General features: G+C 44.3%; 1 protein-coding gene across 3 annotated transcripts in view; it reads right to left on the bottom strand.

Moving 5' to 3' along the window:
* Nucleotides 1-15,810, bottom strand: part of LOC139555212 (alpha-catulin-like) — a 113,504-nt gene that overhangs the window by 33,450 nt on the left and 64,244 nt on the right. For all 3 annotated transcript variants that reach the window (XM_071368822.1, XM_071368824.1, XM_071368825.1), the window contains exon 3: nt 9,176-9,363. In XM_071368822.1, coding sequence (XP_071224923.1) covers nt 9,176-9,363 — 188 coding nt within the window. The remainder of the gene's footprint in view (nt 1-9,175; nt 9,364-15,810) is intronic.

The raw sequence follows: 15,810 nt of genomic DNA, 5'->3' as shown, positions 1-15,810 counted from the left end.
GGCAACAGCTTTCTGCCCGAACCAGGTCTTGAGAGATGCTACATTGATGTGTGTGTCAATGGGGTTCTAGATACAGAACGAGGCAGCAAAGCAAATTATTACACAGACTCAATGTGGGCCTCGTCATACAAGTGATGGCCATCACATTCACTTTCCACGCTTTCAAGCCAAAGTGTTCAGTAGACCAGCTTGTCATGACTGACTGACTTCAACAACATAGAGGACCTGTCTGTAGAAACAGGAAAAGGTCATTGTGACAGGAAGTGGAATTGTGTCCCATTCGTCTGGTGCACGGGTGAGAGATGGAGCGAGGGAAGGAGGATTGATGGTCATGCATCCATGTCTCAGGAGTTATCACTATGGACCTGAGGCTAGGTGGCGCTTGAGATACCAATCTAATCAAAGTGATTTACCCCAATCCCCTTTACTGTTCACACTGGAACACACAATGTGGGTAAGGGTTGACCTGTGATTTCTCTGCAAAAGTGACGGAGTAAATGTTATGTGTGTGTGTTACTTAATGACATATGATTTTTATATTGTCATATCGGCCTCTCATTCCTGGGATTTGCGGTATTACCGGCTTAGTACACATGGGGACGCCAAAAAACAAAACAAAAAACACATTGGGCATCTGTTACAAGAATGCTAACAAAATCAGCACAAGTAATAGCGAATTTCTTTGGAGGCTGCTAGCTAAATATGCAAACAGAGCAAACTGATTGCCTAGTATAGCATCCATGATTCGTATCATCGATTGGCCAGTCTATTTTGTTGATATGTTTTTTTATCGGAAATGACTAGGTGATTTGGTGGTTATATTTCCGTTGTAATTTTGAGATACTACTCGATGAGAAACGTCAGCTTCAACTGAGAACATGTATTATTATTATTTTTTTTACATAAAACATAGGTAGGAGCTACTGTGTCATTTTTGGTGAGTCTGGACATTTACAATCGAGTGTGAACGACAGACAGACAGACATTGTGCAAATTAACAAAGTTTTGATGCATGCTTGTCTGCTCTGAAGCGGCATGTGCACACGCTGTGGGTCTGGAGTCACTAGGGCAACGGGCCTGCCTGCTCTGCTCGGAGAAGATGGGGGAGGAGCAGGCAGAGAACCGAGAGGAGAAAAATGCAAGGAAATCAAAATATAGCAGTGGTAGCTGTACATATAACTCATCCAAAGGGCGTTGAGTTCTTAAACACGGTACAAAGCTTACATAATATTATGCACCGTCACCTTATTAGTGCAGTAACTTACTTAGGGGTCGCGTTAAAGCATAATTCATTTTATGCAGGAAAAACATAATACACGTAATAAATCTCATGCTGCGTTTCGTAAACGCATATCTAAAATGCTTCTTATTGTAATTTCTGCTTGGCATCATACTAACTTTGTGCTTCAGTTGCACAATTCACGAACATGCATCCTATCAGCAGACGGCGCTCTGGCTGATGTGTAGGTTTTTCTGAGTTACTTTTCTCCGTGTGTAGCCACTAGCCAGCCTACTTTTCTCCTAAAATTCCAGATGAACTTTAAGCAAAACATTAGGAAATGTAGCTGGCTACATTCTTTCCATGATAAATAGAAATATGATGGCCATGCACTGTTTTTGCAAAAAAAAAACTAATAGCGTTCCACTTCTGTTCATGAAAATGAAGCTATTTGGTGTTGCACTAATGTATTTTCTGTGACGGAAAACTATAGTTGTACGCAGGGCCGGCCCTCCCATTAGGCAAGATTAGGCCGTCGCCTATGGCGGCATTTTGACAATTGGCTGCCGCACTCCTGTGCCCCTGATCGGCTACTACACCGCCGCGGGACCCAAGCCACCAGATCATTGCGTTGCTGCAGTTCCCGCTCCCACCCCATTCCCGCTTCTCTTGAAGTTCACTCCAACTATTCTTGGTAGCTATGGTGATGTGTGTGTTTTTATGGGTTTATCCAATTGAGAAATATTAATAAAAATTAATGATTGTGTGTGACGAAGACGATTAGTGATTTAAGGCAATAGCTTAACCTAGCATGTTAACGTTAGCTAGCTACTACTTGTGGATATCATTTTAGCTAAAAGTAATCTAGAGATTTGAAACAATTTTCTACCATGTCTAAGAGACAAAAACTATCAGGAAGTGAATTTTTTTTTTTAAAACAATGAGAAAAGAGGCACAATCTATAAACCAAAGAAATTCGCTGGTGAAATGTATCAGTGTGCAGCAATGTCCATCAGCCGGTGTGGAGAATGACAAGCCTACGAGGACAGGCCATTCATACGACGAGCCCCCGTTCGCTGATTCTAGCAGTGAAGAGGGCAAACCGGAGGAGTCCGAGCCATGCACTTCCACTGATAATGACAGCTCTCTGTCTGGACAAGAACAGGTGGGTCGCACCAGGCCTAGCCACACCTCCAAACAATTCCGGCGAAGACCCTACTATCTTGGACCCAGACTCAAGATTTGTCGCTCCCCCTCCCCGATGACAGTGGTGGTGCTGTTGCTAAATCCGACTCCCAGACAAAAAACATAAAAAGATCCCAGTGAGTGGCCAAAATATATGAATGGAATGAATGGATCTTTACAGGATATGTTAGTGCAGGCTGGGCCACATCAGGATAAGGAGGGGAATTTCCCAAGAGATGTTTTCGGTGGCCCACTACAATAGGAGGATGGCGAACGGGGAGAGACCCTCTATCACTCTGTTGAAGAAAAAAAACACTTTCAATATAAAACACGACCCCTGTCAATACACAGCCAGACTCACCTGCTCCCACTTTCTCCCGTTGTGCTATTTACTAACAAACACGTGACTGGATAAACTGTTAGGGGGAACTATAGGGAACAAATTATAAAAGCGAAAATGTCAACGATTGGACTGAGTTACAGTTCATATAAGGAAATCAGTCAATTTAAATAAATTCATTAGCCCCTATACTATGGATTTTACGACTGGGCAGGGGCGCAGCCAGCCCCAACCAATCAGAATGGGTTTTTCACCACAAAAGTGCATTATTACAGATAGAAATACTCCTCAGTTTCATCAGCTGTCCGGGGTAGCTGGTCTCAGACGATCCCACAGGTGAAGAAGCTGGATGTGGAGGTCCTGGGCTGGCGTGGTTACATGTGGTCTGCGGTTGTGAGGCCGGTTGGACGTACTGCCAAATTCTCTAAAACGATGTTGGAGGCGGCTAGAGAAATGAACATTACATTCTATGGCAACAGCTCTGGTGGACATTACTGTAGTCAGCATGCCAATTGCACGCTCCCTCAAAACTTGAGAGTTCTGTGGCATTGTGTTGGGTGACAAAACTGCACATTTTAGAGTGGCCTTTTATTGTCCTCAGGACAAGGTGCACCTGTGAATTATCGTGGTGTTTAATCAGCTTCTTGATATGCCACACCTGTCAGGTGGATGGATTATCTTGGCAAAGGAGAAATGCTCAATAACAGGATAGGAAAAAAATGTGTGCCCAAAATTTTTGAGAAATAAGCTTCTTGTGCGTACAGAACATTTCTGGCATCTTTTATTTCAGCTCATGAAACATGGGACCAATACATTACATGTTGCGTTTATATTTGAATAACCATCCTGTGGCTATTTCCAAATAACCCGGTATACGTTATGCCGTCTTAGCCAAATACAGTGCCTTGCAAAATAATTAATCCCCCTTGGCGTTTTTCCTATTTTGTTGCATTACAACCTGTAATTTAAATGGATTTTTATGGATTTCATGTAATGGACATACACAAAATAGTCCAAATTGGGGAAGTGAAATTTAAAAAATAACCTGTTTCAAAATATTAAAAAAAAATTAAAAGTGTTGCGTGCATATGTATTCACCCCCTTTACTATGAAGCCCCTAAATAAGATCTGGTGCAACTAATTACCTTCAGAAGTCACATAATTAGTTAAATAAAGTCCACCTGTGTGCAATCTAAGTGTCACATGATCTGTCACATGATTTCAGTATATATACACCTGTTCTGAAAGGCGTCTGCAACATCACTAAGCAAGGGCCCCCACCAAGCAAGCGGCACCATGAAGACCAAGGAGCTCTCCAAACAGGTCAGGGACAAAGTTCTGGAGAAGTACAGCTCAGGGTTGGGTTATAAAAAAATATCAGAAACTTTGAACATCCCACATAGCACCGTTAAATCCATTATTAAAAAATGCAAAGAATATGGCACCACAACAAATCTGCCAAGAGAGGGCCGCCCACCAAAACCCAAAGACTAGGCAAGGACGGGATTAATCAGAGAGGCAACAAAGAGACCAAAGATAACCCTGGAGCTGCAAAGCTCCACAGCGGAGATTGGGGTATCTGTCCATAGAACCACGTTAAGCCATACACTCCACAGAGCTGGGCTTTACGGAAGAGTGGCCAGAAAAAAAGCCATTGCTTAAAGAAAAAAATAAGCAAACACGTTTTGTGTTCACCAAAAGGCATGTGGGAGACTCCCCAAACATATGGAAGAAGGTACTATGCTTAGATGAGACTAAAATTGAGCTTTTTGGCCATCAAGGAAAACGCTATGTTTGCGCAAACCCAACGCCTCCCATCACCCCGAGAACACCATCCCCACAGTGAAGCATGGTGGTGGCAGCATCATGCTGTGGGGATGTTTTTCATCGGTAGGGACTGGGAAACTGGTCAGAATTGAAGGAATGATGGATGGCGCTAAATACAGGGAAATTCTTGAGAGAAACCTGTTTCAGTCTTCCAGAGATTTGAGACTGGGACGGAGATTCACCTTCCAGCAGGACAATGACCCTAAACATACTGCTAAAGCAACACTTGAGTGGTTTAAGGGGAAACATTTAAATGTCTTGGAATAGCCAATGCAAAGCCCAGACCTCAATCCAATTGAAAATCTGTGGTATGACTTAAAACCCATCCAACTTGAAGGAGCTGGAGCAGTTTTGCCTTGAAGAATGGGCAAAAATCCCAGTGGCTAAAATCCCAGTGGCTATATGTGCCAAGCTTATAGAGACATACCCCAAGAGACTTGCAGCTGTAAATGCTGCAAAAGGTGGCTCTACAAAGTATTGACTTTGGGGGGGTGAATAGTTACGTACGCTCAAGTTTTCATTTTTTTCTTCTTATTTCTTGCATCTACAAAGTGGTAGGCATGTTGTGTAACTCAAAAATGGTACAAACCCCCAACAAATCTATTTTAATTCCAGGTTGTAAGGCAACAAAATATGAAAAATGCCAAGGGGGGTGAATACTTTCGCAAGCCACTGTACATACCTTGATAATATGCTAACAGGAATATCTGTATTGCATTTAGATACAACTTGGTCTGACCTGACACATGAATCACCCAACAAAGATGCATGGTTTGACCTGACATGCATCACCCAACAAATATGCATGGTTTGACCTTTTTATTTAATTTTATTTATTTCAACTCTATTTAACCAGGTAGGCTAGTTGAGAACAAGTTCTCATTTACAACTGCTACCTGGCCAAGATAAAGCAAAGCAGTGCGACACAAACAACAACACAGAGTTACACATGGAATAAACAAACATACAGTAAATAATACAATAGAAAAAGTCTATATACAGTGTGTGCAAATGAGGTAGGATAAGGGACGTAAGGCAATAAATAGGCCATTGTGGCGAAATAATTACAATATAGCAATTAAACACAGGAGTGATAGATGTGCAGAAGATGAGTGTGCAAGTAGAGATACTGGGGTGCAAAGGAGCAAAATATATAACAGTATGGGGATGAGGTTGTTGGATGGGCTATTTACAGATGGGCTATGTACAGGTGCAGTGATCTGCTCTAACAGCTGGTGCTTAAAGTTAGTGAGGGAGATATGAGTCTCCAGCTTCAGGGATTTTTGCAGTTTGTTCCAGTCATTGGCAGCAGAGAACTGGAAGGAAAGGCGGAATTGGCTTTGGGGGTGACCAGTGAGATATATCTGCTGGAGCGCGTGCTACGGGTGGGTGTTGCTACGGAGACCAGTGAGCTGAGATAAGGCAGAGCTTTACCTAGCAAAGACTTATAGATGACCTGGAGCCAGTGGGTTTGGCAACGAGTATGAAGCGAGGGCCAACCAACGAGAGCATACAGGTCGCAGTGGTGGGTAGTATATGGGGCTTTGGTGTCAAAACGGTTGGCACCGATTTGTGCCATCCAATTTGCTGAGTAGAGTGTTGGAGGCTATTTTGTAAATGACATCGCCGAAGTCAAGGATCAGTAGGATAGTCCGTTTTACGAGGGTATGTTTGGCAGCATGAGTGAAGGATGCTTTGTTGCGAAATAGGAAGCCGATTCTAGAATTAATTTTGGATTGGAGATGCTTAATGTGAGTCTGGAAGGAGAGTTTACAGTCTAACCAGACACCTAGGTATTTGTAGTTGTCCACATATTCAGAACCGTCCAGAGTAGTGATGCTGGACGGGCGGGCAGATGGGGGCAGCGATCGGTTGAAGAGCATGCATTTAGTTTTAGTTTTACTTACATTTAAGAGCAGTTGGAGGCCACGGAAGGAGAGTTATGGCATTTAAGCTCGTCTGGAGGTTAGTTAACACAGTGTCCAAAGAAGGGCCAGAAGTATACAGAATGGTGTTGTCTGCGTAAAGGTGGAACAGTGAATCACCAGCAGCAAGAGCGAAATCATTGATGTATACAGAGAAAAGAGTCGGCCCGAGAATTGAACCCTGTGGCACCCCCGTAGAGACTGCCAGAGGTCCGGACAACAGGCCCTCCGATTTGACACACTGAACTCTATCTGAGAAGTAGTTGGTGAACCAGGCGAGGCAGTCATTTGAGAAACCAAGGCTGTTGAGTCTGCCGATAAGAATGTGGTGATTGACAGAGTCAAAAGCCTTGGCCAGGTCAATGAATACAGCTGCACAGTATTGTCTCTTATCGATGGCGGTTATGATATCGTTTAGGACCTTGAGCGTGGCTGAGGTGCACCCATGACCAGCTCGGAAACCAGATTGCATAGCGGAGAAGGTACGGTGGGATTCGAAATGGTCGGTGATCTGTTTGTTAACTTGACTTTGAAGACCTTAGACAGGCAGGGTAGGATAGATATATCACCCAACAAAGATACATGGTTTGACCTGACATGCATCACCCAACAAAGATACATGGTTTGACCTGACATGCATCACTCAACAAAGTCAGCTAATGCATAATGCATCAAACCTGTCACACCTCAGACCCCCAAAAACATAATGCATTATATATCGCTGTGATCCATCCATCTGGAGCAGTGTGTGTGTCTGTGTGTGTGTGTGAGAGAGAGAGAGAGATATTGTGAGTGTGATGGTGTGTGCGCGTGCACATGTGTGCATGTGTACGTCAGAGGCTTGGTCTGTCTCTCGAAGGGTAAACAGTAGTGACATCCTGCCGGCCAGGCAGAAGAGCTATGCTGTTATCAGACAGAGACAGGGTTCAAAATTAAATTGTGTTTGCCAGTAATGGGAGCAGCCCCGTCGCCCGTCTGTCCAAACAGGCCTTACTAGACGGGATTAGGCCCTTACCCCCCCAGGACCCTGTGTGTGTGTGTGTGTGAGAGAGTACATCCTCTTCCTGAAAGCACCAGGTAGAGAAATGGTAAATGTGCTTCTTCCATTATCTCCAGAGCAGCAGAGGATGGAGTTCTCCTGTACTATATCATGGAGCTCTGATAAGATCTGAAAGACTGGATGGAGTCGCCAGTGCTGGGCATTTGTGTCTTTGTGTGTGTATTATGTCAGTGAAGGCTCCTTAGAGGAGGAAGGGAAGGACAATCCTCCTCAGTGAATTTCATAAAAATAGTGAAACAAAAAAAGTCAATTTATAGACACTGCTAAATATATTCACATCAACAAATACTTGATTAAAACACACCGTTTTGCAATGAAGGTCTACAGTAGCCTCAACAGCACTCTGTAGGGTAGCACCATGGTGTAGCCGGAGATGCTGGACATGCTGTCCACCCAATCAAAGCACAAGCTACAGTTAGCTAGCACTGCAGTACATAACATGTGGTGAGTAGTTGACTCAAAGAGAGGGAAAGAAACAAGGAGAGAGCTATATATTTCATATTTTTTTCACTTAGCTAGCAAATGCAGCTGTCTAGTTTAGCCTGTTTACCTGGCTCAAACAGGGATGGATGCTATGTTACCTAGCTGGCTATGGCTATCCAATACTGGAACTCTGGTAAGCTTTTGGTTTTATTAATTTATTGCCCCCGGGGCCCATGTAACTGCTAAACTGCTTGCTAACTGTACACTGTGCTGCATGATTGTAGCTGGGTTACTAATGTATTAGTTCTAGTAGCTATGTTGACTTGATGTTAGCTAATGTGGTGACAATGATGTAAGCTGTGTGTAGCGGTTATGATATGAAGGTTTGGCTTGGATATCTTTTTTTGCCTGGTCACAGACAGCTGATGTGTTGTGCATTTAAGTCCACGAGTGAATGGAAAAGGTGAGAGCGCGTAGATGCGAGAAGGAATTATCTGCTGTTTGTCATGTGGCTGCTATGAAAGTGAAAGTGAACAGTGTTTGCGTGTGATCAGGGGTGTATTTATTCTACCGATTCTGTTGAAACACTTTTCTTTAACGGAAGCAAACGGAACGGGGGATAAGCAAACGGAACGGTGCTAAACATACCTGAAGTTGTCCAATAGAAAGTTTCGTTTGCAACTGTCGACTAATGATTACACCCTCGATTAGCTAGATGCAGGCAAGATTGTGCATGGAGCTATTGAATGTGTCAATGTCTGTCACCTTGATTACTCAAATTTCTCTCGACCTGTGCACCTACGTTGTAAACTTTCATTCATAGGCTAGATTGTAGCAACCTCGTGATGGGTATAGGGAACACGTGACTCATGTAGTAGCCTAAACCTATTGATCTTACATTAAGCTGGGTGAATGGAATATGAATGACAGTCATCCAATATGCTGTAATGGAAATGATGAGCCATGCTCATAAACAAAATCATAATAATTGTCCTGCCTCATCTTAAAATGGCACAGACTGGCACTGGTGGGTTTGTGTTTGTGTTTGTGTGTGTGTGTGTGTGTGTGCACAGCTGCTTGCATGTGTGTCTCTACTTTGTTCTGTGTGTCTGTGTGCATCTATGGCCCTATATCGAAATGTATATTGTGTCTATGGTGTGCATGCATCCCACTGTGTGGTCGGAATCGGTACCTACTTTGTTGCGTGAGGTGATGATCTGTTTGATGACGATGCGGTCTGCGAGGACCAGGACTTTGGTGACGGAGGAGAGGAGCATGCGGGCGGCCTTCACCATGCCTGTCCTGTTACTGAACACTGTCTTGCGTCCGTCCACAAGGGGGGCCACCGGCATCCCAACATCTGTCAGCTTGGCTATGGCATCCCCTAGGACAAAATGAGGTAGAGAATGATGGTGATGATGGTGGGGGTGATGATGATGATCAAATCTATAGGAATTTTCAGCATACAAACACCATACAACATTTTCAGAGGTACCATGTAAATTATCACTGTATCTCCATTTTCTAATACTTGGTCAAACCGCTTCACAGTGGTAATTGTGTTTTCAAACAACCCTGCCGGAGAGCTCTTCATTTAGTGTTTCATGCAAACCCCATTATCCAAAAATGTTTTCAAAAAAGTGACATCCAGAATTCAGCTTTGGTTTGTTTGAGATGTTTAGCTAGCTAAAGCCCCTTTGGTTCCCTTCCCATGGTTGGTGCCCCCTCTCCTGTCAGTCAACAGCAGCACCACAAATCCCAGTAGGAACATCTCATCCTGGACAGGGAGGCTGGCACACAGGGATTATATTCACCCCGGTGGCACTGCAGCAATGTGATGCCAGCCAATGCCAGGGCCCAATTTACAGGCCCTCTGAGAGGCATGACCAGGCCATTCCAATCTAAGTGGCTGGTACACTGGAGGGTCGTAGTTCGTTCACGAAAGTCCAAAACAACCCTAGGTGGGCGAAGGAAAAATTAACACACATATTTAAGCACCATAACAGTCTCAGGCAGTACAGAGAGAGAGGGAGGAGGGCGAAGAGAGAGAGACGTGAATTATGTTGGATACATGGTTGGCCTCCTTATTTGGGTTGGCTTGCATTCTAAAAGGAAGTGTACTGATTGCATCCGACAGCCCCTTGTCGATGCCAGACCAGCTGAAACATTCAGCCTGGCTCACAAAGAATGCTGCTGAACCCCAGAATAGGCTCCGGAATAAGCATGGAGCATGGTGATGCTATGCCAGAATCCCCCTCCATCTATTTTATTTTATTGGTCACATACACATGGTTAGCAGATGTTAATGCGAGTGTAGCGAAATGCTTGTGCTTCTAGTTCCTACAGTGCAGTAATATCTAACAAGTAATCTAACAATTCCCAACAACTATTTAATACACACAAATCTAAATGACGAATGAGAATATGTACACATAAATATATGGATGAGCGATGGCCGAGCGGCATAGGCAAGATGCAGTAGATGGTATAAAATACAGTATATACATATAAGTAATGTAAGATACGTAAACATTATTTAAAGTGGCTTTGTTTAAAGTGACTAGTGATTGGGTCTAAATGTAGGCAGCAGCCTCTGAATTAGTGATGGCTGTTTAGCAGTCTGATGGCCTTGAGATAGAAGCTGTTTTTCAGTCTCTCGGTCCCAGCTTTGATGCACCTGTACTGACCTCACCTTCTGGATGATAGCAGGGTGAACAGGCAGTGGCTCGGGTGGTTGTTGTCCTTGATTATCTTTTTGGCCTTCCTGTGACATCGGGTGCTGTAGGTGTCATGGAGGGCAGATAGTTTGCCCCCGGTGATGCGTTGTGCAGACCGCACCACCCTCTGGAGAGCCTTGCGGTTGTGGGCGGTCCAGTTGCCTTACCAAGCTGTGATACAGCCCGACAGGATGCTCTCGATTGTGCATCTGTAAAAGTCTGTGTGTTTTAGGGGCCAAGCCAAATTTATTCAGCCTCCTGAGCTTGAAGAGGCGCTGTTGCGCCTTCTTCACCACACTGTGTGTGGGTGGACTATTTCAATTTGTCTGTGATGTGTACGCCGAGGAACTTGCCACCTTCTCCACTGCTGTCCCTTCGATGTGGATAGGGGGGTGCTCCCTCTGCTGTTTCCTGAAATCCACAATCATCTCCTTTGTTTTGTTGACGTGAGAGGTTGTTTTCCTGACACCACACTCCGAGTGCCCTCACCTCCTCCCTGTAGGCTGTCTCGTCGTTGTTGGTAATCAAGCCCACTACTGTTGTGTCGTCTGCAAACTTGATGATTGAGTTGGAGGCGTGCATGGCCACGCAGTCGTGGGTGAATAGGGAGTACAGGAGGGGGCTGAGCATGCACCCTTGTGGTGCCCCAGTGTTGAGGGTCAGCAAAGTGGAGATGTTGTTTCCTACCTTCACCACCTGGGGCGGCCCGTCAAAGTCCATGACCCAATTGCACAGGGCAGGGTTGAGATCCAGGGCCTCCAGCTTGATGATGAGCTTGGAGGGTCCTATAGTGTTGAATGCTGAGCTGTAGTCAATGAACAGCATTCTTACATAGGTATTCCTCTTGTCCAGATGGGATAGGGCAGTATGCAGTGTGATGGCGATTGTTAGCGGGCCACGACGGTGGCACTGTATAATCCTCAAAGCAGACAAAGAAGGTGTTTAGTTTGTCTGGAAGCCTGACGGTGTATGTGACGTGGCTGGTTTTGTTTTTGTAGTCCGTGATTTCCTATAGACCCTGCCACATACGTCTTGTATCTGAGCCGTTGAATTATGACTCCACTTTGTCCCTGTACCGGCATTTCGCTTCTTTGATGGCCTTGCGGAGGGAATAACTACACTGTTTATGTTCAGCCATACTCCCAGACCTCTTTCCATGGCTAAATGCGGTGGTTCACGCTTTCAGTTTTATGCGAATGCCGCCATCCATCCACGGTTTCTCGTTAGGGCAGGTTTTAATAGTCTCAGTGGGTACAACATCTCCAATACACCTCCTAATAAACTCACTCACCGAGTCAGCGTATAGATCAATGTTGTTCTCTGAGGCTGGCCGGAACATATCCCAGTCCGCGTGATCATAACAATCTTGAAGAGTGGATTCCGCTTGGTCAGACCAGTGTTGAATGGTTCTAGTCACTGGTACATCCTGTTTGAGTTTCTGCCTATAAGACGGTAGGAGCAAGATGGCATCGTGGTCGGATTTGCCAAAGGAAGGGCTTTGTATGCATAAGTGTTCCCCTACAGTGTTGCTTCACAACAGTGTTGTATTCTTGTTCTAGGCCTGACTGCTGACGGTGTGTTAGTTCCCCCGTTTATTCACCATGTCTCTTTATCACTAAGCACTCTTTCATTGGGAATTGTTTTCTGCTGCTTGGTATTTGAAAGGGGTGAACACTTGACTTCATTAAAACCTGTGGTGTCTTGTAAAAAGTCCTTACCATAAAGATAGTCTTATAACAGGGTGATTGTGATGCTATGTTGTCTACAGCCTGCAGGTTGCACTGACTTGGACAGTTAGAGATACAGGGCCGGGGCCCCTTTAAACACTGACTATCCAAAACTCTTAATACAGTATTTGCCTCCTAAAACCTCAGCTAGCGACATTAATTTGTTTGGGCTGGTCCGGCAGAACAGACTGAAACCAACAACTCCGCCTCAGTGGCCCCTATCTACGATGTCGCCCCATGATGGAGATCACCAAATTAAAGTAATGTAATCACCTTTCTTATTTATTTAATTATGCTGCCTGCGTGCCTGTCTGTCTGTCTGCCTCCATTGCTGCCTGCCACTCTCCCTTCCTGCCCGTCTCCCTGCCTGCGCTGGAGGAGGCCCGCTTAGTCTCTCCCTCCCTCTGGCTACACGTTAAGAGGCCATAAATCCGTTCCTGCAGATTTAAAGACAACTTCATTCCGTTCCAAAACGACAGAGGGAAAAGTACACGTTCTCTCTTTTTCAGATTCTCAATAGAGTATAGAAGGTAAGAAAATGGCAGATAGGAGTAGAAGGAATAAATTGGCCAGTGGACCACTGTGGCTGACGTTTCCCACCAGCTCTCTTTTGTCTAGGTTTAGCCCTTTTCAAATCAGCACACTGGGGGTTTAAAGACATTGTTACACATGCCGCTTCTCCCAAACAAACCTATTATCCCTTGTGTTGGGGGTCTAAATACTTACCCTGTGAAATTTTGTTTTGGACTTATCAACAGGATAAGACTGCGATTGGGCTTCAGGCCTTAGGCTTCGTCCCCATATTTATCTTGCTATTTTTCGCTGGATAAGAGTTGCAAAGCCGGCTCAAAAATACATTACACTGTTCGGTTGAAAGGGAGTTGATAGCCGTGGTGTAGATATCCCCCTCCCACGAAAAGTGTTGAAAGAGAGGGAAACGGCTCTCTCTCCCTCTCCAAGGGCTTTATTGGCATGGGAACATTTGTTAACATTGCCAAAGCAAGTGAAGTAGATAATAAACAAAAGTCAAATAAACAATAAAAACAAACAGTAAGCATTACACTCACAAAAGTTGTGTATATATATTGTGTATAAATTGTGTATAGTATATATGTATGTATGTATATATATACAGTATATGTATGTATGTACAGTGGGGAGAACAAGTATTTGATACACTGCTGATTTTGCAGATTTTCCTACTTACAAAGCATGTAGAGGTCTGTCATTTTTATCATAGGTACACTTCAACTGTGAGAGACGGAATCTAAAACAAAAATCCCGAAAATCACATTGTATGATTTTTAAGTAATTAATTAGCATTTTATTGCATGACATAAGTATTTGATACATCAGAAAAGCAGAACTTAATATTTGGTACAGAATCCTTTGTTTGCAATTACAGAGATCATACGTTTCCTGTAGTTCTTGACCAGGTTTGCACACACTGCAGCAGGGATTTTGGCCCACTCCTCCATACAGACCTTCTCCAGATCCTTCAGGTTTCGGGGCTGTCGCTGGGCAATACGGACTTTCAGCTCCCTCCAAAGATTTTCTATTGGGTTCAGGTCTGGAGACTGGCTAGGCCACTCCAGGACCTTGAGATACTTCTTACGGAGCCACTCCTTAGTTGCCCTGGCTGTGTGTTTCGGGTCGTTGTCATGCTGGAAGACCCAGCCACGACCCATCATCAATGCTCTTACTGAGGGAAGGAGGTTGTTGGCTAAGATCTCGCAATACATGGCCCCATCCATCCTCCCCTCAATACGGTGCAGTCGTCCTGTCCCCTTTGCAGAAAAGCATCCCCAAAGAATGATGTTTCCACCTCCATGCTTCACGGTTGGGATGGTGTTCTTGGGGTTGTACTCATCCTTCTTCTTCCTCCAAACACGGCGAGTGGAGTTTAGACCAAAAAGCTCTATTTTTGAATCATCAGACCACATGACCTTCTCCCATTCCTCCTCTGGATCATCCAGATGGTCATTGGCAAACTTCAGACGGGCCTGGACATGCGCCTGCTTGAGCAGGGGGACCTTGTGTGCGCTGCAGGATTTTAATCCATGACGGCGTAGTGTGTTACTAATGGTTTTCTTTGAGACTGTGGTCCCAGCTCTCTTCAGGTCATTGACCAGGTCCTGCCGTGTAGTTCTGGGCTGATCCCTCACCTTCCTCATGATCATTGATGCCCCACGAGGTGAGATCTTGCATGGAGCCCCAGACCGAGGGTGATTGACCATCATCTTGAACTTCTTCTATTTTCTTCTATTTTCTAATAATTGCGCCAACAGTTGTTGCCTTCTCACCAAGCTGCTTGCCTATTGTCCTGTAGCCCATCCCAGCCTTGTGCAGGTCTACAATTTTATCCCTGATGTCCTTACACAGCTCTCTGGTCTTGGCCATTGTGGAGAGGTTGGAGTCTGTTTGATTGAGTGTGTGGACAGGTGTCTTTTATACAGGTAACGAGTTCAAACAGGTGCAGTTAATACAGGTAATGAGTGGAGAACAGGAGGGCTTCTTAAAGAAAAACTAACAGGTCTGTGAGAGCCGGAATTCTTACTGGTTGGTAGGTGATCAAATACTTATGTCATGCAATAAAATGCAAATGAATTACTTAAAAATCATACAATGTGATTTTCTGGATTTTTGTTTTAGATTCCGTCTCTCACAGTTGAAGTGTACCTATGATAAAAATTACAGACCTCTACATGCTTTGTAAGTAGGAAAACCTGCAAAATCGGCAGTGTATCAAATACTTGTTCTCCCCACTGTATATACAGTGGGGAGAACAAGTATTTGATACACTGCCGATTTTGCAGGTTTTCCTACTTACAAAGCATGTAGAGGTCTGTAATTTTTATCATAGGTACACTTCAACTGTGAGAGACGGAATCTAAAACAAAAATCCAGAAAATCACATTGTATGATTTTTAAATAATTAATTTGCATTTTATTGCATGACATAAGTATTTGATCACCTACCAACCAGTAAGAATTCCGGCTCTCACAGACCTGTTAGTTTTTCTTTAAGAAGCCCTCCTGTTCTCCACTCATTACCTGTATTAACTGCACCTGTTTGAACTCGTTACCTGTATAAAAGACACCTGTCCACACACTCAATCAAACAGATTCCAACCTCTCCACAATGGCCAAGACCAGAGAGCTGTGTAAGGACATCAGGGATAAAATTGTAGACCTGCACAAGGCTGGGATGGGCTACAGGACAATAGGCAAGCAGCTTGGTGAGAAGGAAACAACTGTTGGCGCAATTATTAGAAAATGGAAGAAGTTCAAGATGACGGGCAATCAACCTCGGTCTGGGGCTCCATGCAAGATTTCACCTCGTGGGGCATCAATGATCATGAGGAAGGTGAGGGATCAGCCCAGAAC

Source organism: Salvelinus alpinus, chromosome 26 (genome assembly GCF_045679555.1).
Source record: "Salvelinus alpinus chromosome 26, SLU_Salpinus.1, whole genome shotgun sequence".
Taxonomy (NCBI): Eukaryota; Metazoa; Chordata; class Actinopteri; order Salmoniformes; family Salmonidae; genus Salvelinus; species Salvelinus alpinus.
Note: the sequence above shows the minus strand (reverse complement) of the source record. Positions and strands in the feature narration are given on the sequence as shown.